Source organism: Zalophus californianus, chromosome 16 (assembly GCF_009762305.2).
Source record: "Zalophus californianus isolate mZalCal1 chromosome 16, mZalCal1.pri.v2, whole genome shotgun sequence".
NCBI lineage: Eukaryota > Metazoa > Chordata > Mammalia > Carnivora > Otariidae > Zalophus > Zalophus californianus.
This window is the reverse complement of record NC_045610.1, coordinates 57,558,938-57,586,903: the sequence shown is the minus strand read 5'-3', so window position 1 is coordinate 57,586,903 and position 27,966 is coordinate 57,558,938. Positions and strand designations below refer to the sequence as shown.

General features: G+C 54.6%; 3 protein-coding genes and 1 pseudogene across 18 annotated transcripts in view; 2 read left to right on the top strand and 2 right to left on the bottom strand.

The window, feature by feature from the left end:
* Positions 1 to 27,966, bottom strand: part of LOC113939299 (60S ribosomal protein L35a-like) — a 426,207-nt gene that overhangs the window by 83,592 nt on the left and 314,649 nt on the right. The window lies entirely within an intron of this gene.
* On the bottom strand, positions 287 to 5,847 carry SPHK1 (sphingosine kinase 1). Of its 10 annotated transcripts, none has more exons than XM_027625103.2 (6): positions 5,557 to 5,847; positions 2,579 to 2,782; positions 2,073 to 2,348; positions 1,896 to 1,990; positions 1,681 to 1,796; positions 287 to 1,377 (listed from the first exon to the last, which is right to left on the bottom strand). In XM_027625103.2, exons 2-6 carry the CDS (start codon positions 2,586 to 2,588, stop codon positions 588 to 590), a joined length of 1,287 nt encoding a protein of 428 aa, XP_027480904.1. In that variant the 5' UTR covers positions 2,589 to 2,782; positions 5,557 to 5,847; the 3' UTR covers positions 287 to 587. The 10 variants fall into 10 exon arrangements, with proteins under 10 accessions (XP_027480904.1, XP_027480906.1, XP_027480905.1 ...); XM_027625105.2 differs by having other exon boundaries at positions 5,590 to 5,847; XM_027625104.2 differs by having other exon boundaries at positions 5,632 to 5,847.
* Positions 3,492 to 19,634, top strand: LOC113939290 (translation initiation factor IF-2-like). Of its 7 annotated transcripts, XR_003525186.2 has the most exons (6): positions 3,492 to 3,920; positions 4,332 to 4,586; positions 10,423 to 10,679; positions 14,263 to 15,308; positions 19,053 to 19,126; positions 19,511 to 19,634. XR_003525186.2 is itself a non-coding variant. In XM_027625119.2 (4 exons), the coding sequence occupies exons 1-3, from the start codon at positions 3,520 to 3,522 to the stop codon at positions 10,673 to 10,675; spliced, it is 909 nt and encodes a 302-aa protein (XP_027480920.1). In that variant the 5' UTR covers positions 3,492 to 3,519; the 3' UTR covers positions 10,676 to 10,679; positions 14,263 to 15,317. The 7 variants fall into 7 exon arrangements, 5 of the variants coding, with proteins under 5 accessions (XP_027480920.1, XP_027480922.1, XP_027480923.1 ...); XR_003525187.2 differs by lacking the exons at positions 10,423 to 10,679; positions 14,263 to 15,308; positions 19,053 to 19,126; positions 19,511 to 19,634 and adding exons at positions 5,421 to 5,652; positions 8,444 to 8,484; XM_027625119.2 differs by lacking the exons at positions 19,053 to 19,126; positions 19,511 to 19,634 and having other exon boundaries at positions 14,263 to 15,317.
* On the top strand, positions 19,893 to 23,273 carry LOC113939296 (annotated as a pseudogene).

Here is a 27,966-nt window from a genome sequence, read left to right as displayed (position 1 = left end):
GGAGTTTGTCTTCCACACGGGGCCAGGGAGTTGGCTGACCTCCCTGGCTTCTCCCAGGCCAAAGGTGGTATAATCACTGGGGCAGGACCCTGACCCCTGCAAAAAAAAAAAAAAAAAAAAGCCTGGGCTAGCCCTGGTCCTGTGCCCACCACCCAAATGATGCTTACAAGTTAGTACCATGCGTTGGCCCATCCCCTGCCCACTACTGGGCATGGCTAACGTGAAGTTCTAGAGCCCCAGCAGGAGCGAGATCCCACTCCCTCCCCAACACCTAGGATAAAACCAGTAGGCTGGGAATGTCACTTTATTTGATTCATGGGGTTGGGCTCCCAGAAACAAAATGGGAGTGGCTTCCATAGGCAGGGAGGAGCCCAACCAGCTGGGCTCCTGGCCCAGAGCCTCATTCTGGCCTTCGGTAGGCAGAGACTGGCCTTCTAAAGCACAGCCTCCACCTTCCCACCGTCTTCAGGGGTCCTCCTCCCTACCACATGAGCTGTGGACAGGCCCTCCAGGCCTGGGTGGAGGTTGTGGAGGGTGCTGAGCTCCGAGGTGACCAAGTAGGCTAAGGCACGGCAAGGCCCACGGAGTCATAAGGGCTCTCCTGGAGGTGCTCCCTGCTGAGGCTTCTGGCTGGGTGGGGGCTCCATGCAGCCACCGGCCATCCAGATGTAGTCTGGGTGCACTTGGCCCTGCACAGCCTCGCTGACCATCAGCTCGCCATCCACAGCAAACACACCCTTCCCATCCTTGGGCTCCAGGCGGAAGGCAACCACAGGCACATACACCAAGTAGGGACAGTCATAGTCCATGTGCCTCCCCTTCTCCATGGCCAGGAAGAGGCGCAGCAGCATGGCCCGGGACACGCCGGCCCGCACGTAGAACAGATGCATGGTGCCGGCCGCACATCGGCCCATGGGGGCAGCAAACATCTCACTGCCCAGGTGGGAGTGCAGCAGTGCCAGCACCAGCACGAAGTCCTGCTCCGGGACCACAGTCCAGTGCGGGGGCACCGGCTCCTCCAGGGGTACGAGGTGGGCATCCGTAGGCCCCTGCTGGTCCTGCCGCTCCACAGAGGGGGGGGCGGGCACCTGGGAGACCACCCTTTCTGCAGGGAGGTAGGCCAGCGTGCCCTGGTAGACACGCAGGGCTGCCAGGCGCAGGAAGGTGCCCAGAGTGAAGCGCATCTCCCCTAGACGCCGAAACTTCTCACTCTCCAGATCCACGTCGGCAATGAAGCCCCAAGCCAGGCTCAGCACGGAGAAGAGGCGCAGCCCCGAGGCCGTCTGCAGGGACAGCAGGTTCATGGGCGCCAGCAGCCGGCGGCACAGCAGCAACGTGCAGTTGGTCAAGAGGTCCTCATTAGTCACCTGCTCATAGCTGCAAGGGAGAGAGGTCAGATGGAGCCGGGCAGGAGGCCTCACGCGTCCTCCCCTTCCTCGGCCTGGGGACTCAAGGCGGGCAGGGGGACACTGGGTCCCTAGGGCACTGGGAGGAATGACAGATGGAGCAGGTGGAGGCAGGCAGCTGGAGTCACCCAGAGAGGGCCCCAGAACTGGGGGTGCAGTCTCCAGAGAAGAAGGAATAGAAGTTACGTCAGTATATGGGAACTTAGAAAAGAAAACCCGGCAGGAGAGTGGCACCGAGGGGAAACCGAGGCCCACTCTGACCCTGGGCTCTCACCCGGCATAATGGTTCAAAGAAGCTGCCAGTGCATTGCCAGAGCCAGCTGGGAGGCTACATAGGGGCTTCCGGATGGCGGTCTCCCAGTCCGGCCGCTCCATGAGCCCGTTCACCACCTGTTGGAGCGCCGGGGGGGGGGGGGGGGGGGGGGGCGGCTCAGCCTGGGTAGCACAGCCCCCCACACACACACCCAGTCCCTCCCAGGCGGGCCTCACCTCATGCATCAGCCCGTCCCCAGACATGACCACCAGCGCATCCCAGCGCCCCAGCTCCTCAACCTGCACCAGCTCCCGAGCGTGGTTCCGTCGCTCTATGGAGAGACAGGGTGGCCACGGGGGTCTGGGGGGCCCTGGCAGGGGATGCTCCCTGCAACCCCTCGGGGAGGCACTCACCAGTGAGCATCAGCGTGAAGGAGATATCGGCCTGAGCCAGCAGGGGCTGCACGTGGCTGCGGAAGAGCTGCAGCGCCTTGCCCTTGCCTCCGCGCGGGTTTAACAGGACCAGCACGCGGCAGGGCCGGGGCAGCTGGCTCCTGGCGCCGCCCGCTGGAAAAACAAGCCCCAAAAGGCCGCGTCCCCAACCGGCCACTAGGGGGCCGCGGATCACCACAGGGGTACTGGGACGGAAACGTGGGGACTGAAATCTCCTGGAAATTGATCCAACAGAGCCTGGCAGGAGGCAGCGGCCTCCAGTGAAGCTCCAGGAGGGAGCACCTCGCCCTTGACACCCCCGTCCCTGGCTCGAGCCGGGCCAGCTTCTGGCCTCGTGTCAGGAAAAGTGTTTCGATTGTCCCCAGCCCCTCTCTTTTGCCCAGCTGACTCTGGCCATTCTTCCTGGCAAGGGAGGAAGAGACCCCCCCCGCCCCGCCACAGCCCTTCCCCACCGGGACCCCACAAACCTGGATCCATAACCTCGACCCGCAGCTCCCGCTGCCAGGGCGTCCCCAGCGCTGTCGGGGAGCTGCCCGCGGCGGCGGCTCCTGCCTTCAGCTCCTTATCGGTGCTGCCCAGGCGGGCGTCGCGGTGCGGGCTGAGGGGGTCGCCCTCCCCGCCCGGAGCCGGGGCCGTGGAGGCGCCCGCGTCATCCCCTGCGGCTGCCGGATCTGAGGGAGAGGAGACAGCGCTGGCGGAGTCCGGAACGGCCCCCTGAGGTGGGGAGCGTCCAGCTAGATCCTCGGACCATGCGCGGGGAGCCGCGCGCTCCGGCATCGCCTAGTCCTCCGAGAGGTCCAGAGAGCCGAGGTCTGGTGCCACCAAGGGCTGAGCCCCCACCCGCAGAGGCGAAGGGTCTCTTCCTGGGGGATCTCCTCTCAGGGGCGTCGGGTTCCGGCCCGACGATGAGTCAGAGCCCCGTAGCTCTCTCGGTCGCACCAGCTCCTCACCCGCCCCGGGGCTGCCAGGGGGAGGGGGGTCCAGTTGCGTAAAAATGCCAGAACTTGAGCGGACATCGCGGGGCACGAAGTTCGGCGCGAGCGATCGCCGCCCCGAGCCCGCCGGGTGGCTGCGCCCACTACCCCGAGCTCCAGGGCGGCGGGGGTCGCCGCACGCGCCCCCCAAGGCCGGGCAGCGCTGCAGGGACGCGCGCCTCGCTCGTGGGAGCAGCGCCGGGGTCGCGCGAGGGCTGAGCCCGAGCCCCGCCACCGGCCGCCGCCTCCCTCAGCGGAGCGCCGAGTGGGCGCCCAGGAGCCACGAGCGGCGAGAAGGCAGGGCGGGAGGCCCTACCCAGTCGGTCCGGTTTGCGGGGGAGGCGCCACCTCCGTTCCCTACAGTGGCCTAGGGCGGAACTCAGCTCGTCCCGGGCTCGGCCCCACGTCTGACCGACAACCGGAGCGCCGGACTAATGCTGACTGCACGGCCTCTCCGCCTCTGGCCTCAAACTTTTTGCTCAACTTCGCCGCCAGGCGCCGCGGTGCGGGAAGGGCGCTGTGCCCCTGCGCCCGGCCTGGCCACACCCCGCGCTCCCCGCGCTGGCGGGGGTGGAACCGGCTCCTGGCGTGGCCTGGCCTGCCCGCACCCCCGCCCCCGGCATCACCCCGCCGCCTTCCGCACGGTCAGCGCCCGCGGCTCGGCCACGCGCAGACGCTTGGCTGGGTCCCGGAACGCGGTCACGCGCGCCCGCCGCTCAGACTGGGCGACCTGCGAGAAGGCGGTGCCGCCGCGGGGCCGGAGTCGGCAAGGCGCAGAGCCCCGGGTCCGGCCACGAGCGGCGCGCCCCGAGCTCAGCGTCCCGGGCGCGCAAGGGTGAACGCGCGGCGCCCAGAGTCGGAGCGGCCCCGGTGGGGCGCGTGGCGCGCGCGGCTCGGAGCTGGGGGCAGACCCTAGGCTGCCCCTGGACGCTGCGACCTCCCACCTCGGGGTCTTCCCCCTGCGCGCGGCCCGCCCCAGTCCACCGGAATTCGAGGCCCAGACCCGTCTGGGTACCCCTCCTCTGTGCCGAGGCGTCTCTCCTGCCGCGCCCGCTCGCCCCCGAAGGATTATTTTTGGCTTCCTGGCGCGGCAGCTCGGCAGCGCAGCCACCGAGCCCGAGGCAGCCAGGCGCCCCCCCACCCCCACACCGCGGGGAGGCAGGCGACCCGCCGGGGGGCGGGGGGAGCTGCGGTCCGGAGGAGGGGGCCTTCTCAAGAACCTTAAAAGTTGGATCTTTTTCCCCAGAGGAAACCATCGAGGCTCACCTGGGCGAGAGAAGCTGCCCGGCAGCAGGCGATCCTGGCCCACGCCCCTCACCCGCCAGAGGGGAGCCTGGCGGTGTAAACAAGGTCTAGGGGTCCCCGTCGGGATTGGAGAGCCGCACAACGGGAGAGTGGCCCCCGCCGCCTCCCGGCCCCACCGGCTCAGCGGGAGGATGCAAGCGCCCCGGGAGTCTTCACTTCGACGGAGGCAAACGGGGACACGTGTGTCAGTGTGTGTGTGAGTGAGTGATATACGTGTCACGGGCAAGGGTCTGACCTGAACGTGTCCGCGACCAAGTCGGGTTAAGTCCCTGGGGGGTTGTTTGCGGAGCCCCGGAGGAGGACGTTGCCAAAGCCGACTAGGTGACCTGACCAGGTGGGGCCAAAGTTAGAGAAGGCCTAACCCCCTGAAGGGCGCGGAGGTGGTCCGGGCCCAGCCCGCTGCGTGCTCACGCGCCCCCAGCTGCGGCCCCCAGCCCCTACACCCCCAGCTCTGGTCCACGCCCCTGAAAACCGAGAAGACTCAGGGCCCGCGGCGTCCGTAACTCGGGCACGCCTCCGTGGGGTCTCTTCCGGGGGACGCAGGCCGCCCGGCCCCGTTTCCCAGCACCTGGGGGGCGGAGCCCGAGGTCCCCGGCTAGGAGGGAGGCGCGGGCTGGGACGCGCGGGCCCGGGGCCTCGCGGCTCGGCGCGCGTCGCAGTGGTGCGCGCTTCCGCCTGGCGCGGCCCCCGGGCGGCCCTGGCTGGGTCCTGAGCGTCCCGAGCGCGTTCCGGGAAGGTGACTCAGCGACGCGCTGCCGGGTCGAGAAACTCCGTACAACTAAGAACGAGGGGAAGGACCTGGGGCGTCGTCACCCGCTCGCGGCGCCGCGGCCGCGGTCTTGAACGTCCGGGCCCCCCACCCCCCAGGAATCCGGCACGGCGAGGGGAGGGCAGCGCTGCAGCCGCAGTGCCGTGGTCACGCGATGCGGGGACGCGAGCGGCGGCGGGAGGGGGAGCCTCCGTGCGGGGAGCCAGAGGGCCAGATCCAGCCCACCCTCCCCACCTCCTCCTCCCCTCCCGTCTTCCCAAGGCTAGGGTCGAAGGCTGGATTGGGCGCCTGGAAAACGCGGGACGCGGGGCAGTGCTCCCCGAGATCTCAGCCTGGAGGGAGGGGGCTGCGGAGAAGGCCAGTGTAGCCTCCCCCTCTCCCCCGCTCGGGAGGGCACCTCAATCAGGCCTGAAGAGCCGCCGCTTTAAACCTTGGAGTCCGGTGGGAAACTGAGGCACAGGGAAGGGAAGACCTGGCTGTGCAGGAGTCCGTGGTGAGAAAGCTCGCCTGCTCCAGGGTCCCTCTCTTCCTCCCAGCGCCCCAGGCTGGAACCCCTGGAGTCGCAGGGCCGGGCGGGGGCGGGATTGACCAGAAAGCCTGCCGGCGAGGGGAGGCGGAGCAGCCTGCTGGCTTCTTTATCCGGCCTCCGGGGGCCCAGTGGGAGGGAGGTGAAGGGCAAAGCCCTCTGGCCCCGGTTCCAGTCCGCACAATGGCTCCTCTGTCCTCCCTGCCGCCTCTTCCCCTGCCCCCCTCACCTCCACGGTCTCTGCTCTGCCCCCCTCATTCTTGTCATTCACCTCCTGGTTCCCAGGCTCCGTCTCTCCAGGCCCCCACTGACCTCCATCCTCTCTCTAAAGAACCATATCTATTTCCAGCAATTCACCCATCAGTATCCCAGGCTCAAAAGACAGGATTGGGCAAGAACACGATGCTTGTGGCCCTTTCACAGTTGGGGGAACCGAAACCCAGGGAGGTGAAGGGTCTTGCCCAAGCTGCCAAACCAGTTCCCAACAGAGCTGAGAAGCGGGCCCAGGAGCCCTGCCCCCAGCCTTGATACACTGAGCCCACCCCAGACTTCTCACTGATGGTTGAGTGTCCGTTGACCTGGTAGGTGGCTTGCCACAGAGCTTGCCCCCATGCCCCCGCTGTGCAGGGTCTCCCAGAGAAAGAGGAAACACCTTGAAGCCCTCTCCAGGCTTCCTCCCCCATGTCCTGATCAAGCAGCTAGGCCCTGTGCCCAGCAGGTGCACCGTGGGCCTGGCCTCTGGCTTGATCTGACCTGATTCCCAGCTCGCCTTGAAGGTAATACTTGTCTCACAGGTGAAAAAGACCGCCTTTCCGTCTCTCCCAGCCACCCCCTTCCTCCTCATGGACAGCCCCCTCCCCAGGGAGACACACCTGACAGCTCCTAAAGCAGGAATTTACTGGGCCTGGCTCCAGCTCTCCGGAAACTTGGAGCCAAGGCCGCCAGATGGCAAATGACTTGCTTTTATTAGGATAGGATTCCAGCCACCCCACCGTTCCCTGAAGCAGTCCTCCCTGGGAAGTTTCAGCTCCCAAGCTGAGTTGCAGAGCCTCCAGGCCTCCCTTGACCTTGAGTCTTTTCTGCCTGGGAGGCTGCAAGAGCAGGGAAGGAAGGTGTCCGTCCCTGCAAACTCTTCTTCAGACTCGTGTTCTAGAACAGCCCCAGATGTGGCTTTCCATTCTGAGAGTTTCCTAGACGCTGCTGACCGTGCCAGGCATTGGGGGGTGGCGGGGTGTGCCGCACGTGGCCATCCAGGAGGGCAGACTGGTCACGCAGGATTCTTGGTTGCTCGCAGGGAGTGTTCAGAGTTTCTGTTTCTGCTGTAGCTCATCGACTCTGGGCGTGTGGTGCGGTCAGCCTCGCTCTACCTTCTGAGTGGCCTTCTCGTCCTCCTGGGTTTCCTTGCTGGGGCTGGGAGCACAGGTCTTGTCTGGGCTCTGCCTTCCACCCTCACCTCCAGGCCTGCCGACTCTAGCTCGCTGACACGGTCATTAGCCTCGGGAACCCTCTCAATGTGGCCACCTGTGGGCCACGCCCACTCCGCTCACTTTTGAAGCCTGCCCAGCAGCTGAAGGCTGTTCTGTTAGTTTCTTGGGGTCATTGTAACAAAGTGCCACGAACCGGGTGGCTTGCCAGAAATCTACTGTCTCACAGACGTGGAGGCCCAAATCTGAGATCAGTATGTTGGCGGGGTCAGTTCTTTCTGGGGCTGTAGGGGAGGATCTGTCCCAGGCCACTCTGCTAGTGCTGGTGGTTGGCTGGCAAACTTTGCTGTTCCTTGGCTGGGCGATGCATCACCACACCTCTGCCTTCATCCGCCCTTGGCCTTCTCCCTGTGAAAGATTTGGCTGAATCTGTTCCTTAGGGTCTGCCCGATCTTCTGTGGGAGTGTTCTTTTGCAAATGCAGATTGCTCTGGGAGGAAGAACTGAGGAGTCATTAGGACTCTAGTGTGAACTAATGTATTACAATTTTTTTAATGTTGCACATTTTCAATCAAAAACGCACGTACGAGGTGTCCTGAAAAAGGGACATGCTCATGCGGGTGTTGGAGGAAAGGGGTGTCTGGAAGCCAGACCTACCTTCCTCCCTGTGTTGTCAGGGAGCGATCTGTTGGGAGGGGTTGTTTATGTCTGCACCGGCTGCCACACTTCCTTCCTTGCACGCCCAGGCTTGCACACTGCTCCCTTGACTTTCAGATCTCACCTCGCACCTTGACTTATGGTGTCTTTGGCTCCCTGAGAAGATGCGTTTGTTCCCCAGTCCTTGGAAGAACAAAACTGAGTTGTGTGTTAGCATATTAGGTTCCCATTGATGCCCAGATATCAGAATTTCAAAAGGATCAGCAGGGCTGTGTTGCCCTGCCTGTTCCAGCTTCTAGGGGCCATCTGCATTGTTCAGCCCAGGACCCTCCCTTCATTCCAAAGCCAGTGGCACAGGACTTCAGATCTGTCTGACCTTTACTTCTGTTGTCGCATCTCTGACAGACTTTCCTACCTCCCTCTTCCTCCTACGAACCCTGTGATTGCATTGGCCCCACCCAGATAATCCAGGATAATCTCACCCTTCTAGAGCCTTAATGTAGGGCTTCCTAAACGTCCGCAACGTCTCTTTCGCCATATAAGGTAACATACTCACTGGTGCCAGGGATTATGACCTGGACATTGGGGGGCTGTTATTCTGCCAACCACGGATGAGGAGGGAAAGTCTGGGAACTGTGTCCTTTCTTGGCTACAGAACTTTTTTTTTTTTTTTTAAAGATTTTATTTACTTGAGACAGAGCACACAAGTAGGAGTGAGGCAGAGAGAGGGAGAAGCAGACTCCCCTGCTGAGCAGGGAGCCCGATGTGGGACTCGAATCCAGGACCCTGGGATCGTGACCCCAGCCGAAGGCAGACGCTTCACGGATGGAGCCACCCAGGTGCCCCGGCAACAGAACTTTCTGACGTTCCCCACCTCCCCCAGCACTGCCAAGTGAACACGAGCCAGAAGCTTGCTTTCCCCTGCTGACATCAACACGTGATTCTGTCGACTCCTGTGGGTAGAGGTCCCTACGAAGAAAACCAGTTTCCAATTCTGAAAAACTACCCGAGAGAGAGAAATTGGCGTCTTGGCTAAACATAGTCATTCCAGAATTTCAAAACCCCAGCTTTTCACCTGAGGAAGGGTTGGGAAGCAGACCAACCCATCCTCTTTTGGCCTGGCAGAATTCCCCACTCAGCTTTGCAGGAAGAGTTTGCCACAGGGCGCAGGCCCCCTGGGTACCGAAAGGAAGTGTGTGGCCCTCTCAGCTCGTATCATGTGATCTGGCAGCCCCTCCTCTGTGGTAAGGCTGAACCAGACCAGCCACACAGAAAATCGTGGCTAGGAACATTCCACAGGCTGTCGCTGACCTCAGCTCCGGTCTGGGCCTAAAGCAGCCCCTGGCCTGGTCTCTAGTGCCCAGCCCCACATCCTGGATACTTGCGAGGGGAGAGAGTGTCCCTTTCTGAGGCCCCAGCCAGCCCTCCACCCCACCCGACCATGCCCACTTGCTCATTTGCCCTGGTTTGGAGACCCCGGGCACCCAAGGGAAGAAGGGCCATGTCAAACTGCCTTAGGCAGTTCCCCAAAGGAAAACTTGTGGGCATCAGGAAGAAAGCCCTGGCACCATTGTAGGGGAGCAGGAACGCAGAGCAGGCAGCATCCGGGCCAGGGGGATGGGTGTGTCCACAGCTTTCCGGGGGCTTGTGCAATGTTTTCCACTTTCACATCCCTCAAACGCTGAGATGTATCCTTGGGTTGTTCCCAAAGCAAACAGACAGTGGGCTGGACACAGCCCCAAGCTGGACACCGCGTTTGCGCTAGTGGTCCGGCGCTGCCCCTCCTACCTGAGGGTGGACCCCGCCTGCCAGCGGGGAGGTCAAGTGCCTTCTCATCCCGAGAAGCACGTGCTGCCTCTGGGAAGGCCCGCCGGAGGCACCCCACTGACCCCTGGTGGCCACCTCGGGGATGCGTCCCTCTCCTCTTCCATCCAAATCCTGCCGCGGCTCAGGTGTCCTCCAACATAGATGCCATTTGGGGGGTGGTTGCTTGGGGGCACAAGGGGGACACGGATGCCCTACTTCGCCCAGCTGCACAAACACGCAGATGCTGGAGCCGGTCGTGCCTACCCCTGCTGCTCATTATCCACATCCTGAAAATAGAAATTTCCCTTCCCTGGAGGCTTGCCTCTTGAAGGTCAAAAGGTTCTTCGATTCTTTTCCAGACACAACCCTGGTAATCTAAGCAATGATTATACAGGATGGGCTGGACAGCTGGGGCCAAGGAGGGGAGCTGGGGGCAAGGGACACTGTAACCTAATTGCACACGTGTACCCCTAAGCCTTTGTGCATCAAGGGGAGTGATTTGCTGATCTGACAGGAGAGCCATTTCCAAAAGCAGAGTTCCGTGTTCTCTCTGCTCACCGCCCAGAAGTCCTGGCCACGGCCACGTGACTAGCATCTTGAGAATGAGTTAAGATGTCATTTCTCCTCAAGGCATCCTCAGATGATCCTAGCAGCCTTCTCTGAAACTCACTTTCAAAACGGAATGGGGAACCAAGTGATCACCTGTCAAAGCTTACAGACTAACTAGTTAGTGACATTATTTTTTAGAAGCAAACCAAAAACACAATGGGCCTGGCGAGTGCTGAGTCGTGGGGAGCTTATAGGTGGCTGCAGAACACCTCTTTTCTTTTGTCTTCTTGTCTCCTTCCTAGATCGGCAAACATGGCGGGTCTGCACACGGAATTCCTCAAGAAGTGCTTGCGGGCTGACCTCTCCCAACGGCATCCCCCTGGCAGATGCAGCAGGACGGCTAGAAGGGGGGGCTGCACCCGGGTGCCAGGTGGCCACTGTGCTGATGCGGAGAGACCGGAAGGGCACGGTCTGACACCCGACCTCCTCCTCGCTGGGCACGGCAGGCTGACGGGTCCCGGGAGGGAGGGACAGATGGCTCCGATGCAGAGTTAAAACGGTACATTAGTCTTCCTGACTCGGATGGCCTAGGAAAACCCATAGCATCGGAACTTGGCACTTGCAAACAAGCACAAAGTCCTACCATTTTAGGCTGAGTTCCAGGTGCCATGTGACAAGTGTCTGTGACTGCTCGGTTCTCAGACTGAGAACTCTGAGCACTTAAGGAGGGAAAACACTCAATATCTGCAAACTGTGATTAGCATGGGATCGGGTCTGCCTCCTTCAGCTCTTGGCAGGCACGAGTGATGTTCCCAAGGGGAGAGGCATGTTGAGTCCTCAGCGGTGGATCTCTTACTCGATTTGCAGGCTTCAGCGTTGCGGGAGGCACACGGGCTGGGGCAAGACTGAGTGGGAGTGGGGAGCCACAGCAAAACTCAGGACACCGAGGGCCATGTCCCTGCCGTCTTGGGCATTTCTGAAATGCTGGAGACCCTGAGTGGAAAGTTGGGGGGGCTAATTCTAATTCTAGACCAAGACCTACATGTTGCGAGCGCTCAATAAAGACTAGCAGGTCGGGGCGGGGGGGGGGGGGGGGGCGCCTGGGTGGCTCAGTCATTAAACATCTGCCGTCGGCTCAGATCATGATCCCGGGGTCCTGGGATCGAGCCCCGCATCGGGCTCCCTGCTCGGCGGGGAGCCTGCTTCTCCCTCTCCCACTCCCCCTGCTTGTGTTCCCTCTCTCGCTGTCTCTCTCTCTCTCTGTGTCAAATAAATAAAATCTTAAAAAAAAAAAAAAAGTCACATGTTCTACCAACTGAGCCAGCCAGGCGCCCCACGGAATGGGTAAACCTGTAAAGACAGAAAGCAGACTGGTGGCCGCCAGGGTCTGGGGTAAGAGGGACCTCGGAGTAATTGCTTAATGGATGTGGGTTTTATTTTGGGGGCGATGAAGATGTTTTGGAACTAGGTGGAGGTGGCAGTTGCCCAACACTGTGAATGCACCAAATGCCACTGAATTGTCCATTTTGTGTTCCGTGCATTTCACCTCTAGTTTTTTGTTTGTTTGTTTTTCAATAAGGGACTTGAAGGAAAGGGCAGTGCCTCCTCTCAGGATCATTCTTGTGAGATGCACAAAATCTCCATTTTTAAAGCTGCAGCTGAAATTCGGACTTGGGCGGTGTTAAAGATAACATTATTCAAGACTCTTGTTAGAGATGGCTGAGGCAGGTTGTGACAGGTGTAGGGACCCCCACAGTGGGGTCTGGCGGTGGAGGCGGTGGGAGGCAGACAGGGGCCTCAATTCCAAATACAAGGAAAAGTGGGGATTTATAGCCAAGGAGCTTGCCGGGGACGGTGTGGGGGCTGGGTGTCGGTGGACGAGAAATTGCTAAAAGGAAACAGGAGTAAGGCGAGATTCTGGCTCATCCAACCTAGCAGACCTTGCTAGTGACAACCAGAGTGATCAGACACCACCCCGGCGGGGGGGGGGGGGGGGGGGGTTTGGTGGAGGGTGAGGGACCCCAACAGATATGGAAGGTGATCAGACATGGAGGGTGGGGCATTCTGGCAAAACTGACCACGCGGGATTCTTGCTAGAACCGGACTGTGCAAGGGGAGGCACAGGGGGAGCCCAGCGTGGGAGGCCTGAGCCAAAGGAGAGCTCAGGTGAGCCTGATTAGACCAGGGAGGGAGTCTCGGTTGGCGAGAAAGTGCGGTGACCCCGCTGTCTTCTCCAACCAGTCCCTCTTGGGCATGGAGTCATTGGAGTCCAGTCCTTCAGCCTCATGTAACTGCCGGGGGCAGCTTCCCTCTCCTTCCGAGGATGAGGGGTGCAGTCATCAGTGGGGTAGTGTTAGTGGGAGGGATTTTACCTCCTGTAAAAAGCAGTGTCACCTGCGGAGGCCCTAAGTGCTGATCTCTGGCGGTCCCTCACTCCTATTTTCTATTTACTTCTCTGTGTTTCTCCCAATAGGTCTGCAATGCATGTGCTGGGTTCCCTACTGAAGTATAAATACCTACAGAAAAGCGCACAGATCGTAAACATTGTATTTATGAGCCAATGCACCGATATTATCTTTTTAAGATTTTATTTATTGATTTGACAGAGAGAGACACAGCGAGAGAGGGAACACAAGCAGGGGGAGTGGGAGAGGGAGAAGCAGGCTTCCCGCCGAGCAGGGAGCCCGATGTGGGGCTCGATCCCGGGACCCTGGGATCATGACCTGAGCCAAAGGCAGACGCCTAACGACTGAGCCACCCAGGCGCCCCAATGCACCGATATTAATAAAAACAATTCTACATCCTAGAAACTCCTTGTGCCCCCTTCCAGCCCTGCCCACCACCCAAGGATAACCACGTACGCAATGTATTTTTATTTGGGAAAAAAAATACTTAAAATTTAACCAAAGTAAAAATACATTAGAGACGGGGGGAAAATTTTTGTTTTAAGTAGGCTCCACACCCAACGTGGGGCTTGAATCACCACCCCAAGATCATGAGTCGCAGGCTCTAGAGCCAGCCAGGCGCCCCTAGAGATGGAAGAATTTTAAATCCAGCCTTTTTTTTTTTTTTTAAATCCGTGAAGGCTCTACCAACTGGGCAGAGGTGGTAAGTGCTAAGAGGTTTTTAACTGGGTTTGGCCTTGGGATATTCCTAATGGAAAGCAGAGAGGAGTCGAGACAATAGCCGCCAGGTCTGCTGATGACCTGGGGAATTAGGGTCACTTAGCACGGAGGCTCCCAAACGAGGCAGCACATTGGAACCCCCCTGGGGATCTCCTAATGTGCAGACAAATTTGGGAACCGCTGACTTAGCATAAAAAGGGGATCTGCAGCCTGTTTCCCAAGCAGGTGGGCAAGCTCAAAGAACTCACAGAGTTCTGTAAATGCCACAGAAAACTTCTTGAAGGGCATCATGAGCTGTCATGGTCCCAGCGACTACTTCACGTTTGGGGATGAATCAGGCAGGCATAGTGCGGAAATGATGCATAACTATCACGGTCTCTCCCCACATCCTCCCAGACGCTGGCGTGGGAATGTGGGGACGGTGACCAAGCTGGCCGCGTGAGAAGGGGCCTACGGTTTCTGAAGCTATTACAGTCACCCCCACTAGGTGGTGTCAAAGCAGGAGCGCTCGTGAATTAAAAAAGCTCAATTAAATCTTTTTTTTTTTTTAAAGATTTTATTTATTTGACAGAGAGAGGCAGCGAGAGAGGGAACACAAGCAGGGGGAGTGGGAGAGGGAGAAGCAGGCTTCCCTCTGAGCAGGGAGCCTGATGCGGAGCTCGATCCCAGGACCCTGGGATCATGACCTGAGCGGAAGGCAGACGCTTAACGACTGAGCCACCCAGGCGCCCAAAGCTCAATTAAATCTTATTTCCCGGTTGAATGGTAATACAATTTTATAAGCACTTTTTCTTAATGTCTAATTGGTATTTAATTACCAGAGGATTCTATTCTCCCTTGTGTGTCCATGAAAGATAAAGTTGCCTTCCCATTAGGAGTACTTTAAGACTTCACCCTAGTGGCTAAACCTCGGATACTTGGATTGAATTACCCAGCTGCCCACCCCTCAACCCGTCCACACAGTACTTTTTTCTTTTTCTGTTTTTTAATTAAAGACTTTATTTATTTATTTGACAGAGAGAGACACAGCGAGAGAGGGAACACAAGCCGCGGGAGTGGGAGAGGGAGAGGCAGGCCTCCCGCTGAGCAGGGAGCCCGATGCAGGGCTCGATCCCACGACCCCGGGATCATGACCCGAGCCGAAGGCAGACGCTTAACGACTGAGCCACCCAGGCGCCCCCACACAGTACTTCCTGACATCAGTCGGATTTCTAACACCCTGACCATGTTTCTGTAATGACTGTTTTGGAATAGCAGTTTGGAAATTTATGGAGGAATGGAAAAGAGGAAGACATTGTCAGGTGGGGAAGGGAAGGGAGGGGCTGAAATGCTCTCACACCAAAGGTTAGCTGGCTTATGACTTGGTACTATGCATGAGCCGGAATCTGGGCTTGCGTTGCTGTTTGCCTTCTGTCTTTCCACCAGCCCGGATACCCCACTTGTGTGAACCCTTCCTGGGCAATCACTAGAAGGAATTAATTTTTCATCCAAGAAAGGAGCATATGTGTCTGAAAGCACAGATTCCCTAGGGAAGTGTTCCAGTTATCTGTGTCTGAGTAATAAATCACCCAAAAAACGTAGTGGCTTGAAGCAATAATTTATTGGGTTCACCGTGAGTTGACAAGGCTCAGATGGGTGGTCCGCACTTGGGGACTCATGTGCTTACAGGGGCAATGGGCTAAATGTCTGCGATGCCTCTCTCATGCAGTGACGGTTGTGGCTGGCTGTCAGCGAAGACTTCAGCTGGGGCTGTCAGCCAGAGCAGCGCCCTGTGGTCTCTCCATGTGACATGGCCGCTGGGTTACAAGAGGGAGTGTCTCAAGAGCATTCATTCCAAGAGATCCAGGCAGAAGCTGCGAGGCTTCTCGTGCCCCAGCCTTGGAAATCCCAGAACCTCACGTGTACCACATTCTACTGCTCAAGCAAATCACTGAGTCCTGCTCAGATTCCAGGGAAGGGGATTAGGGCCCCTGCCTATGGCATGAGGAGCGGCATCAGCTTACAGACAGGGAAGGAATTGATGGCGGCCATCTTGGGAGAGTCTTGGTTACTTACCTCAGGAAGTAAGAATTGGTGCAACTTTATTTTCTTTACGATTTTCTTTATCTAAGAGAGAGAAAGAGCGAACACAAGCAGGGGCAGAGGGAGAGGACGAAGCAGGCTCCCCCCGAGCAGGGAACCCCAACGTGGGGCTCGATCCCAAGACCGCGGGATCGTGACCTGAGCCGAAGGCAGACGCTTCACTGACTGAGCCACCCAGGCGCCCCAAAATTGGTGCAACTTTAGAGAACTGCTTTGCCCTTAAGGAAACTGGTTTGTAGCTTAAGAATAGACTCCGTAAGAGGCGCCTGGCTGGCTCAGTCAGTGGAGCATGGGACTCTTGCTCTTGGGGTTGTAAGTTCAAGCCCCAAGTTGGGTGTAGAGGTTACATAAAAATAAAAATCTTAGGGAAAAAAAAAGAACAGACTCCTTCAAATATATTTTCAGGAACCCGGGTGCCCTGTTACTCAAGGCCCCGGCTTCCTTGATCTCTGTGCTTTAACTGAAACCAGCTGTCTCTGCATGACAACACTTATCCTTCAGCCGGCTCTGCTGACGTTCCACTTCCCTCTTAACGCACACAACTGGTTAGCCTTTAGTAAGCTCTTAATTTGTGCCAGGCAATGTGTGCTAACTTTCATTAAGGAGCAGCTTTCACTAAGGAAACGCATCTTGTTGACGTGCACGTGAGCAAAAGATCTTGTTTTTTTCTAACAGCTGCTACCAGCTGTTCTGTCAAAATCCCTGTTCTCACTGGGCAGAAGGCACCTTAGTCTGCCTTCCAGCCATTTTTGGTTGTTAACACAGCCTCACCTTGGTGTTCAACACTTGTTCTTTTCAAAAGTCAAAGTTTTCTCAGATTACCCCCCATCCTTCCCCTCCGCAGGCCAGGCCTGAGGCCCCAGTGGGAAGAAGCAGGGACACGTATGTCTCTGATATCACTGTGTCCCCCTCTTCTGTGCTTACTTCTCTGAGGTTGAGGCCAAGAGGAGAGAAATGGAAACCAGATGTGTTCCCTATGGTGACTGGCCAGTGGCCGCGATGTGGTTGTCCTGGGCTCTGGGTCTTCACTGCCGATCTAGTTCATTCTCTAGAGCTGGGTTGCCCATTCTCAGCGCTATTGACATTTCTGGGGTTGGATCATGCTTTGTCGTGGGGGCCTGGCCTGGACATAATTTAGCAATATCCCTGGCCTCTGCCCACTAGATGCTGGTAGCTCCTCCCCAGCTTTGCAACCAAAAATGTGTACAGGCATTGCCAAATGTCCCTTGGGGGCCAAACAACCTGGTTGAGAACCAGTGCCCTGTAGACGTGATGTGGACAAGCAGGGGCCCCACAGGCCTGCCCACGAGACACTCTCTCCCAAAGGGCTCCCCTGAGTTACACATTCTTGCACATCATTGTGTGACAATATGCAGAGCATTGCCAACCAGGAAGGCTCACCCGAGCTTTGGGATCTAAGAGTTTTATTGGGGTTTCATTGCATAGGTACCTTGATTAAATTACTGACCATCGGGCGCCTGGGTGGCTCAGTTGGTTAAGCGACTGCCTTCGGCTCAGGTCATGATCCTGGAGTCCCGGGATCGAGTCCCGCACCGGGGGTCCCTGCTCAGCAGGGAGTCTGCTTCTCCCTCTGACCCTCCCCCTTCTTGTGCTCTCTCTCTCTCAAATAAATAAATAAAATCTTTAAAAAAAAAATTACTGACCATCGATTGAATGCAATCTCCAGACCCCTCTGTTCCCTCATATAACACGGTTTATCATCAATGATCTGGGGGGGCTTGGGGGGCCCACCATGAATAGCAGACATTCCTATCACTTGGGAAATTCCAAGGATCTAGAGGTGACCTCTGAGGACCCAGGGACAAAGGCCAGCCAAGTTCTTGATTACACAAAGGGTTTGTAGTGTCAGCATTGAGGGACATCTCCCAGCCAGCCCACCAGCTGGTAGTCTTCTGAACTTAAAATGTGGGATGCATTTTATTCTTGGTGGTGGGGTCTGGTAGGTAATTCTTGGAAAAAAGGAAAGATCCCATCGGGCACCTCCGTCCACCTTGTCGTACACGCACCATCTCATAACCCTGGGCAGGTGTTACCGTGGTCACTGTTTTATAGATGAAGAAACACAGGGGCGCCTGGGTGGCTCAGTTGGTTGGGCAAGTGCCTTCAGCTCAGGTCATGATCCTGGAGTCCCGGGATCGAGTCCTGCATCGGGCTCCCTGCTCAGCGGGGAGTCTGCTTCTCCCTCTGACCCTCCTCCCTCTCTTGCTCCCTCTGTCCCATTTTCTCTCTCTCAAATAAATAAATAAAATCTTAAAAAAAAAAAAAAGAAAAAAAAAAGAAACACTGGTGTGGGATGAGGGAGTGCCCCCCAGGCGATCCAGCAGAACCAGGACTGAGTGCAGGGGCATCGGACCCCAGAGCTGTCCCCTCACGGGCCAGGGAGCCCTGACTCCTGCCCTGCCAGGCACAGCATCCTCACCCCACCAGCTCCCCACACAGCCTCCACAAACACCTGTCTTCCTCCTGAAAAGCTCTCCCTGCTCTCATGCTGTGCTGTGGGCGGGACGGGCTCCCCCTCTTCTCATCTGGGACATCTCTGGTCTCCAACCACAATCTTCTCGGCTCCCACTCCTTCTGAGAACATGGAGGACCTTGGGATCTGAGAACTGGACCCCTGCCACAATCTCTCTCTGGCCTAGAACATTCTGCATCCTCAGCTGACCTCAGCCCCCACTCTCAGGGCTGCGGGTAGACCACACTGCTTCTCACATGCTGAAGTCCATTATGCCCATCTGTGCTGTTTTCTCCCTCCTATGGCCACACTTTCATTCAGGCCTACCTTCATTTTTTATTTTATTTTTAAAGATTTTATTTCTTTTAAATAATCTCTACACCCAACGTGGGACTCGAACTCACAACCCCAAGATCAAGAGGCACATGCTCCACCAACTGAGCCAGCCAGATGGCCCTTGGCCTATCTTTGTTGTTGTTTTTTTTTTAAGGTTTTATTTGACAGAGAGAGAGAGAGAGAGAGAGAGAGAGAGAGAAGGAGAGCATAAGCAGGGGGAGCAGTAGAGGGAGAAGGAGAAGCAAACTCCCTGCTGAGCAAGGAGCCCAATGTGGGACTTGATCCTAGGACCCTAAGATCATGACCTGAGCAGAAGGCAGACACATAACCGACTGAGCCACCCAGGTGTCCCCTTTTTTTTTTTTTTAAGATTATTTATTTAGAGACACCTGGGTGGCTCAGTTGGTTAACCGTCTGCCTTCAGCTCAGGTCATGATCGCAGGGTCCTGGGATCCAGCCCTGCGTCAGGCTCCCTGCTCGCTGGGGAGTGCTTCTCCCTCTCCCTCTGCCGCACCCCCTTCTTGTGCTCTCTCACTCTCTCTCTCAAAAAAATAAATAAAATCTTTAAAAATAAACAAATAAAAATAATGTAACAAATGTGGTTCCTTTTCCTGATTGCCTCCTGATGAATAAATATGTATAAACATTTCTCACCTCCCTTCACTTCATAGTTCATACATGCCAGACCCTATTCTAACTGCCTGACATGTATTAACAAGCTTACCCATTACAAAACCCTTCTAGGTAGGAATTATTATATATATAATATAATATTATATATAATAGTCAAGAGTCCGATGCTTAACCGACTGAGCCACCCAGGCGCCCCCCTCTGCTCATTTTGTAAAGAATAACCTCTTTGAAGTTTGAAGTGAGACTTCACTTGACCAGTTTCAGTTTTTTCTTTCCCTGTAAGACCCGTCTGATCCTTGAGTGTCCAGACCCGCTGAATGTTTCCTGCAAGAACGAAACCGCTCTGCTCAGCACAAGGTGACATTTTCCATATTCAACCTAATTTCGGTCTTCAAGTCTAAGAAAACAATGATAGTGCTGATAAATGAACTGCTGGTTCAGCACGATCAGTAGAAACATGATCTCCTCTGTTCTAACAACGTGAAGACGAGGGTGGGGGGACAGGTTCAGGTTGGGCGGGAAGAATTGTCCAAGAAGGGTCTGAATAAGACAAAGAGAGGTGTGTTTAGGATTGCTCAGCCTTGGCCCCTGATGGATGAATGATTTGGAAGGCAAGGTCATCTTTGGAACAAAAGAGAACAGTTCAGGCAATGATTCAGGAGTTTTGCATCCACGATGCACCACTCCCACTTGAACTTTGGAAAAATATGAAGCCTTTCTCTGTTTTCTTTCTCTGAACAGGCCTCAGCAAGCTGAGACGGAATGATCTCTATTTCTAAAAATAATACCAACTTGGATCTCGGAGCTGATTCTCTCTATAGGACACCAGAAACCATGCTGGGGGCAAGAGCAAAATACTGAGCAGACAGAGCCAAGGACGCAGGGAGTGACCCTTCCCAACTTCAGCAAGGACCGTGGTAGGGAATAGCTGCTGAGCTGACCGCTGGAAAACCTGAAATGGAATGACAGTGAAGAGTCCTCAGTAGGACAGAACCCACCTGTCATGGGGTTTTTAGTAACTCTTGCTGGAGGCCTTTGGAAGCATTACAGGGTCTCACAAATATCCATACATCATTGAAGACTTTGGTTCAACTAGAAACCTTCTGGTGCTTTCTAGTGACTTCTAGAACTTCTGCAGAAGCTCCTGCCAAGCAAGAGTTGATTCCTTGCCCATATCACCAGATTTCAAGCAGCACTGGCAAGATGAGAGAAAGACATGGAAGGAGGAAAAAGGCCAGAGGCAGATGAGCCTGAGAAGGTAGGAGATGAACGTTAAGGACAGAGGTTATAACAAGTCATGGACCAAATAATTGAGAAAGTCACAAGGTGCCTGGCTCAAGTGTGCACATTTCAGGTTCAAGAGGGTCTAGGCTCTTTAACAGCGAAAACCGTCAAACAGTACAAATATCCAACAATAGCTGAGGTCCGTTAATAAACTGGGACATTGTCGGGGGGTAGAGTCTCTTTACTGCCCCAGGGACTCTCAGAGAGGCTGCAGGTTGCCCAGAATGGGCGTGGTCTTGGGAGCCAGACTCTGGGAGCCGACTCTTAACAGCTGTGTGACCTTGAGCAAATAATTATGTCTTCCTTTGCCTCCGTTTTTCTCCTATAATGTAAATGAGCAGAGGGGAGCGCGTGGGTGGCTCAGTAGGTTGAGCATCGGACTCTTGATTTTTGGCTCAGGTCATGATCTCAGAGTTGTGAGATCGAGCCCCACATCAGGCTCCATGCTGGGTGTGGAGCCTACTTAAGATTTCTTCTCTCTCTCTCTCAAAAAAAAAAAGATTCTCCCTCTTCCCTGTCCCACCCCCGCTCACTCTCTCTCTTAAAAAAAAAAAAAAAGGACCCCTTTCTCCTAATTTCAGACCCTATATCAGAGTTCTCCAGAGAAACAGAACCGACATTACATGTAATATAAACATTATATCTACAACATTGTATGTAGATGGACATCCAAAATCTGATGGAGTAAGGCTTGCAGACTGGAGACTCAGGGAAGAGATGCAGTCTGAGTCCAAAGACAGTCAGCTGCCAGAATCCCCTCTTGCTCCAAGAGGTCAATCTCTGTTTTAGCCAGGCCTTCAGCTGATTAGATGTGGCCCACCCACATTATGGAAGGTAATCTACTCACAATCCACCAATTTAAATGTTAACCTGAGGGCGCCTGGGTGGCTCAGATGGTTAAGCGTCTGCCTTCGGCTCGGGTCATGATCCCAGAATCCTGGGATCGAGTCCCGCATCGGGCTCCCTGCTCCTTGGGAGCCTGCTTCTCCCTCTGCCTCTCTCTCTCTCTCCCTCTCTCTCTCTCTCTCTTTCTCTCTCTGTGTGTCTCTCATGAATAAATAAATAAAAATCTTTAATAAAAAAAAATAAATGTTAACCTGATCCAAAAAATACCTTCATTTGGGGCACCTGGCTGGCTCAGTTGGTGGGATGTGTGACTCTTGATCTCAGGGTTGTGAGTTTGAGCCCCATGCTGGGTGTAAAGATTACTTAAAAATAAAATCTTAAAAAAAAAACCTTCACAGAACTCTCTAGAATGATGTTTTACCAAATACCTGGGTACCATGGTCCAACCAAGTTGATCATCAAATGAACCATTGTAGACCCCTAGGAATTTACACAAGGAAAAGCTTTTGGAGTTAAGTCTGGTGGGAGATGAAATGAGCAGAAGCTTAGTAGGTACAACCTTGTCTCAGCTTGCAGTCGCCCAGCAGCAGGTACCGCGACAAGAATGTGTGACTAGTTTATGTGGGAAGTGAAACCAGGGAGCACCAATAGGGAAGAGAAAGAAGATGGCAAAGGTGTGGGGGGGGGGCGCTGTGTGACTGAGCAGGTTATGGCCCAGGACAGCTGGGGAGACTCAGAGTTGTCCCCAGGGAGTGGCAAGGAGCTGGGCTTTCACTCCCTGGCTCTTCTCTGGGCAGCCCTGTGACTCGCTGGACCAAGGCCTTTTGACTGCTTCGAAACATGGGGAGATCTGTCAGCTCTCACTTTGTCTCCACAAAAATATGCACAGATCATTTCTTTTTTCTTTTCTTTTTTTTAAAGTAGGCTCCATGCCCAGTGTGGAGCCCAACGGGGGGCTTGAACTCACGACCCAAGATCAAGACCTGAGCCAAGATCAAGAGTCGGATGCTTAACTGACTGAGCCATGCAGGCGCTCCCCACACAGATCATTTCTAAATCGGTTTGCTTTCCACATAGTTCAAGCTACATTGTATATGAGCACCTCCCAAATCATCAGTGATTCCTTAAGAAGCCAACTTTTTGAGAGCTGCCAAATATTCTGCTGCGTGGAGGTGCCGTAATTTAGTCAGCCCTTGTGTTATTAAGGGGCATTGGGTTGCTTCTCACTTTCCTGCGGCTAAATGGAGTAGCTGCTCTTCAGCTGTGGGTTCTTTCTCTGGGCACTGAGAAGCGGGCTGTGCTGTCACTTCACGCCTCTCCTCAGGGAAGCTCCTGAAATGTTGCCGTGGGGGCATCGGCCCCGGGAGCCACACACGACGAATATTGTGCCGTGGTGTGAGCATCACCACTCCGCAGGAGGAGGACGTATCTACCTGGGCAGCAGGGGACGATAAACCAGACTAAGGCCAAGACCGCCTGTTAGTCATGATGCTGAGGCATCACACCCTCCCGAGGGCTTGGCCTGACTGACCCTCAGCAGCCCCGAGGCATCCTGGAGTTGCTGCAAAGCCCAGGCAGGGCTGGGAGATGGGTCCCCGGGAAAGCATTTATCAAACACTAACTGTGCACCAGGGGCTGTGCTAACCCGGCAGGACCTAGTAATGGGACCACGTGGCAGCGACCTCGCAAGGAGCTCAAGGACCAATAGGGGGCACTATGGAGCGACTAACTGGTTATACCCAAGACCTGCTCTCCCCTCTTGCTGAGCACATGGCTGCCCAGCTAGAAATAATGACCGTCTCCAGCCTCGTTTGCAGGCTCACCCCAGGACTGAGTCCACAAACACATGTTGAGCACCTACTATGTGCCAGGACCTTGGGAGCCACCAGGATGCCACATTAATTATTTACATAGAAAATAAAGTGTGGCTTTCCAACCAGGGCCCGGCAGAATGGCTCCCGTGAAGAAGGGTGGCGAGAAGAAGAAGGGCCGTTCTGCCCTCAACGAGGTAGTGACCAGAGAGAATACACCATCAACATTCACAAGCGCATCCATGGAGTGGGTTTCAAGAAGCGTGCCCCTCAGGCACTCAAAGAGATCCGGAAATTTGCCATGAAGGAGACGGGAACTCCAGATGTGCGCATTGACACCAGGCTCAACAAAGCTGTCTGGGCCAAAGGAATAAGGAATGTTCCATACCGTATCCGTGTGTGGTTGTCCAGAAAACGTAATGAGGATGAAGATTCACCAAACAAGCTCTACACACTGGTTACCTATGTACCTGTCACCACTTTCAGAAATCTACAGTTAATGTGGATGAGAACTAATCGCTGATTGTCAAATAAAGGTATAAAACTGAAAAAAAAAAAGTGTGGGGTGGGGTGGGGCACCTGGCTGCCTCAGTTGGTGGAACGTGCAACTCTTTGATCTCGGGGTTGTGAGGTCGTGCCCCATGTTGGGCATAGAGATTATCTATTTTTTAATTTAATTTAATTTTTAATTTTTTTTTGAGAGAGAGAATGCCTGCAGTGGGGGGGAGGAGCAGAGTGAGAGGGAGAGAGAATCTTAAGCAGGCTACCTGCTCAGCATGGAGCCTGACACAGGGCTCAATCTCACGACCCTGAGATCATGACCTGAGCTGAAATCAAGTGTCAGATGTTTAACCGACTGAGCCACCCAGGCCCCGAGATTACTTAAAAAAAAAAAAAAATCTTTAGGAACGCCTGGGTGGCTCACCTGTTCCTTAAGCGTCTGCCTTCAGCTCAGGTCATGATCCCGGGGTCCTGGGATCGAGCCCCGCATCGGGCTCCCTGCTCCGCGGGAAGCCTGCTTCTCCCTCTCCCACTCCCCCTGCTTGTGTTCCCTCTCTCGCTGTGTCTCTTTCTGTCAAATAAATAAATAAAATCTTTTTTTTTTAAAGACACTCTCTATGATTAAAGGGTTTATTTTTTTTTAAGATTTTTTATTTATCCATTTGAGAGAGAGACACAGCAACAGAGGGAACACAAACAGAGGGAGCAGGAGAGGGAGAAGCAGGCTTCCTGCCGAGCACGGAGCCCGATGCGGGGCTCGATCCCAGGACCCCGCGATCACGACCCGAGCCGAAGGCAAACGCCCAACGACTGAGCCAAAAAAATCTTAAAAAAAGAAAATAATCTGGGGAAAACTTTCAACAGTATAATCCAAATGTTCAGTTTTATTTTTTTTTAAGATTTTATTTATTTATTTATTGAGAGAGAGAAAGAGAGTTCACGAAGGGGAGGGGTAGAGGAGGAAGAGAGAATCTCCAGCGGACTTCCCGCTGAGCACGGAGCCCAGTGCAGGGCTTGTTCTCATGACCCTGAGATCACCACCCAAGCCGAAATCAAGAGCCAGACGCTCAACCAACTGAGCCACCCAGGAGCCCCCAAATGTTCATTTTTTTTTTTTTAAAGATTTTATTTATTTGCGAGAGAGAATGAGATAGAGAGCATGAGAGGGGGGAGGGTCCGAGGGAGAAGCAGACTCACTGCTGAGCAGGGAGCCCGATGCGGGACTCGATCCCGGGACTCCGGGATCATGACCTGAGCCGAAGGCAGTCGCTCAACCAACTGAGCCACCCAGGCGCCCCAAATGTTCATTTTTAATGAAGCATCACATTAAAACAGAACATGGCTCTGCTGTTCTTGATCCCAAGCTGAGATTACCCACCTCCCCTGAGGGTGCTTCTGGTGACAGTAGGTGCCCAAATCCCAGTTTCAACCTGAGACAGTCTAGGAGCCTGGCTGTTTTCCGGGGACCATGAGATGGCTCCCAAATGGTTATCCCAAACTCATCCTTTGTAGCCCTCCCCATCTCATCAGTGGAGGGATAAGGGATGTTTGTAGGAACTTTGGCACTGGGACTTTGTGAGGGTGAGTACTTCCCAACCTTACAGTTTGTGATTTCTTATCGAGACTCCTACAATTGAGATGGGCTCGCTGCACCCGATGGATCCAGAGATAGATCCAGTCCAGAGATAGGGATGCAAGGATGAACAGAGTCCATCCCTGCCTTTTGGAGTTAAGTCTGATGGGAGATAAACAATCACCCAACCAGTGAGGACCAGTTGGGGACAGGCTAAGCAGCTCTCCGAGCCGATCCGACCTTACCGGCGTGTGTAACAGAGCAGAGGTGGGTGGTCTAAGGCTGGCCAGGCCAGCCAGCGCCCCAGGTGGTGAGTTGGCTCTTCCATCCTCAACATGTGGCCTCCCTCTCTGGACCAACAGCGCATGTGCCAGGGGTGTCAATTCCCGACAGTGGAAGACCAGGGGGGAGGAGAGGCCTGGGCACTTCCATTCTCCCTCGGCTGGCCAAATGTGGGCACGTGGCTGTATTAGCTGCAAGGAAGGCTGGGCCAGGACCCCAGCTGGGCTGGTTCTAGCACTAAAAGGAAGAAAGGAGAAAGGATATAGGGTCATGACGGGTGGTCTTTACAAGAATAAGGATAAAACTGAAGACACAGGAATGGGCGGGCGAGATCACAAGGAGGTTTGTCTTTATTCTAAAAGTGACAGGCAGCCACGGATAGGTTTTGAGGGGAGTCACTATCACATCCGTAGATGTAAAGCTTGCTCCAGCTTATGTGGAGAATGTATTACTAAGTATTTTCCAAACTTGTTGAATCAGAAGCATCAGAAAGAAGCATGGACTCCGATCCATCAGGTGATTCTTAGGACAGATTAAGTGCGGGACATCCCAGATGAGAAAGGATGAGAAAGAGATCACTATGAAGGAACCCACAGGCCCCCCCCGCCCCCCCCCCCCCCGGCTGACCCTAGTGACAGGCCTGTGGCGGGGGGGGGGGGGGGGGGGGGGGAGGGATGCCAGAGGTAATTTGGAAGGTAGAAAAGACAAAGCTTGTTACGGCTCTCTGGGACCCCCTTCCTCTGCCCTCCTGTGTGTGTGTGTGTGTGTGTGTGTGTGTGTGTGTGTGTGTGTGTGGTTAGTTTGTTTGCTTTTTGCCGTCTGCAGTAGGCAGAATAAGAGCTCCCCCCAGAGATGCTGACATCCTATCCTCAGAACCTGTGAATAGGTTACTTCATATGGTGATAGGGACTTCACAGATGTGAAGTGACGGTCCTGGAGAGGGGAGATTCTACCGCATATCCGCATATCCCGTTGAGTCCGGTGAAATTACAGGGGTCCTTATCAGAGGGAGGTAGGAGTGGCAGAGTGGGAAAGGACATGACAATGGAAGTGCGGATCAGAGAGAGAGATTTGAAGATGCTGGTTTTCAAGAGGGGGGGGCCACGAGCAACGGATGCACGTAGCCTCTAGAGAGTGGAAAAGGCAAGGAAACAGATTCTCCTCCGGAACCTCCAGAAGGAATGCAGCCCTGCCAACACCGTGATTTTAGGGCTTATGACCTCAACGACTATAAAGTCATAAATTTGTATTGTTTTAGGCCACTATGTTTGTGGTACTTTGTTACTGCCGCAAGAGGAAAAACCTGCTAACGTACTACATAAATTATTCATTTATGATGTTTGTTCATTTTTTTTTTTTTTTAATCTCTCTTCCCCTGCTAGATTGTACCCCTCCAGGGTAGGAATTTCTGTCTTGGGGCAGCTGGGTGGCTTAGTCGTTAAGCGTCTGCCTTCAGCTCGGGTCATGATCCCAGGGTCCTGGGATCGAGCCCCGCATCAGGCTCCCCGCTCAGCGGGAAGTCTGCTTCTCTCTCCCCCACTCCCCCTGCTTGTGTTCCCTCTCTCGCTGTGTCTCTCTGTCAAATAAATAAAATCTTTAAAAAAAAAAAAAAAGGAATTTGTCTTTTTTTTTTTTTTTCTTTACTAAAGTATCCCAAACACCTAAAACGGGCCTGGCAAATAGCAGGTGCTGGGTAAATGTTAACACATGGATAAGCGGATAGATGCAGAAAGCGAGGGGAAGAAAAGAGTAAAAGACGATAAATCGTGGGATTTATTGGCTGGGAACCTCATGGTCACGTTCACTCACAGGGGGAATAGAGGAGGAGGTACAGTTCAAGGAGACCTGAGCAAATGAACATGGTACAGGGGTCCTGGGGGATACAGATAGGAAAATGAGAAGGGAAGTGGTTTCCTTTTGTTTTAGAAAGGAATATAAGGTGTGGGGTGCCTGGCTGGCTCAGTCAGAGCATGTGACTCTTGATCTCAGTGTTGTGAGTTTGAGCCCCACGTTTGGTGTAGAGATTACTTAAAAATAAAAGCTTAAAAAAAAAAGGGTGACAAGGCTTATGGTTAAATAACTTGGGGGGCACCTGGGTGGCTCAGTCGGTTAAGCCTCTGACTTTCGGTTTTGACTCAGGTCATGATCTCAGGGTCATGGGATGGAGCCCCGCCGCAGGCTCCTGCTCAGCATGGGGTCCGCTTGAGATCTTTCTCTCTCCCTCTGCCCCTCGCCCTCCCCACTGGAGCACTCTCTCTCAAAAATAAATAAATAAAATCTTTAAAAAATAATTTGGCAGGCGCCTGGGTGGCTCAGTTGGTTAAGCGACTGCCTTCGGCTCAGGTCATGATCCTGGAGTCCTGGGATCGAGTCCCGCATCGGGCTCCCTGCTCAGCGGGGAGTCTGCTTCTCCCTCTGACCCTCCCCCTCTCGTGCTCTCTCTCTCTCACTCTCTCCCAAATAAATAAAATCTTTAAAAAAAAATAAAAAATAATTTGGCTTAGGCTATTTAGCTCATGTGCTTTAAAATTTTTTATTTTATTTTATTATTATTATTTTTTAATTTAACCTGTCCCAAGGGGAGGGAGAGGGTGGGTGGGGCAGTAATTCTGGAAAGCCAGCAGAATGTGGACCAGGCTGCTGTGGGCCCCAGGGTAGTTCAATTTCCAAATCCTGAAGCTTCAGGACTGTGAGCCTTCCTGAGGTGATGAGTCACAATCTATTGTTCCCTCAGGCCCAATGTCACAGCAGGCAGAGTCCCTAAAAGATATTTTCAGAAGACGGTACTGTGTGTGTTGAGAAGCACAACACCGGCCTCCCTCCCCAATCCTGGGGCAGCTGATAACTAGTGACCCAAAGGCTTCCCCTCCTTTCACTTCTTGGGTCTCATTCAACATGTA

What these genes read in the sequence shown, in the direction of transcription:
- SPHK1 (XM_027625099.1), bottom strand. Translation starts at nt 2,888, where the DNA reads ATGCCGGAGCGCGCGGCTCCCCGCGCATGGTCCGAGGATCTAGCTGGA. An exon ending in GGGACGGGCTGATGCATGAG is followed by an intron (nt 1,797 to 1,895) that starts GTGAGGCCCGCC and finishes GCGCTCCAACAG; the next exon opens with GTGGTGAACGGGCTCATGGA. An exon ending in TCTTTGAACCATTATGCCGG is followed by an intron (nt 1,378 to 1,680) that starts GTGAGAGCCCAG and finishes TCTCCCTTGCAG; the next exon opens with CTATGAGCAGGTGACTAATG.
- LOC113939290 (XM_027625119.2), top strand. Translation starts at nt 3,520, where the DNA reads ATGCTGACTGCACGGCCTCTCCGCCTCTGGCCTCAAACTTTTTGCTCA. An exon ending in AGCGTCCCGGGCGCGCAAGG is followed by an intron (nt 3,921 to 4,331) that starts GTGAACGCGCGG and finishes CTTTTTCCCCAG; the next exon opens with AGGAAACCATCGAGGCTCAC. An exon ending in ACACGTGTGTCAGTGTGTGT is followed by an intron (nt 4,587 to 10,422) that starts GTGAGTGAGTGA and finishes TCTCCTTCCTAG; the next exon opens with ATCGGCAAACATGGCGGGTC.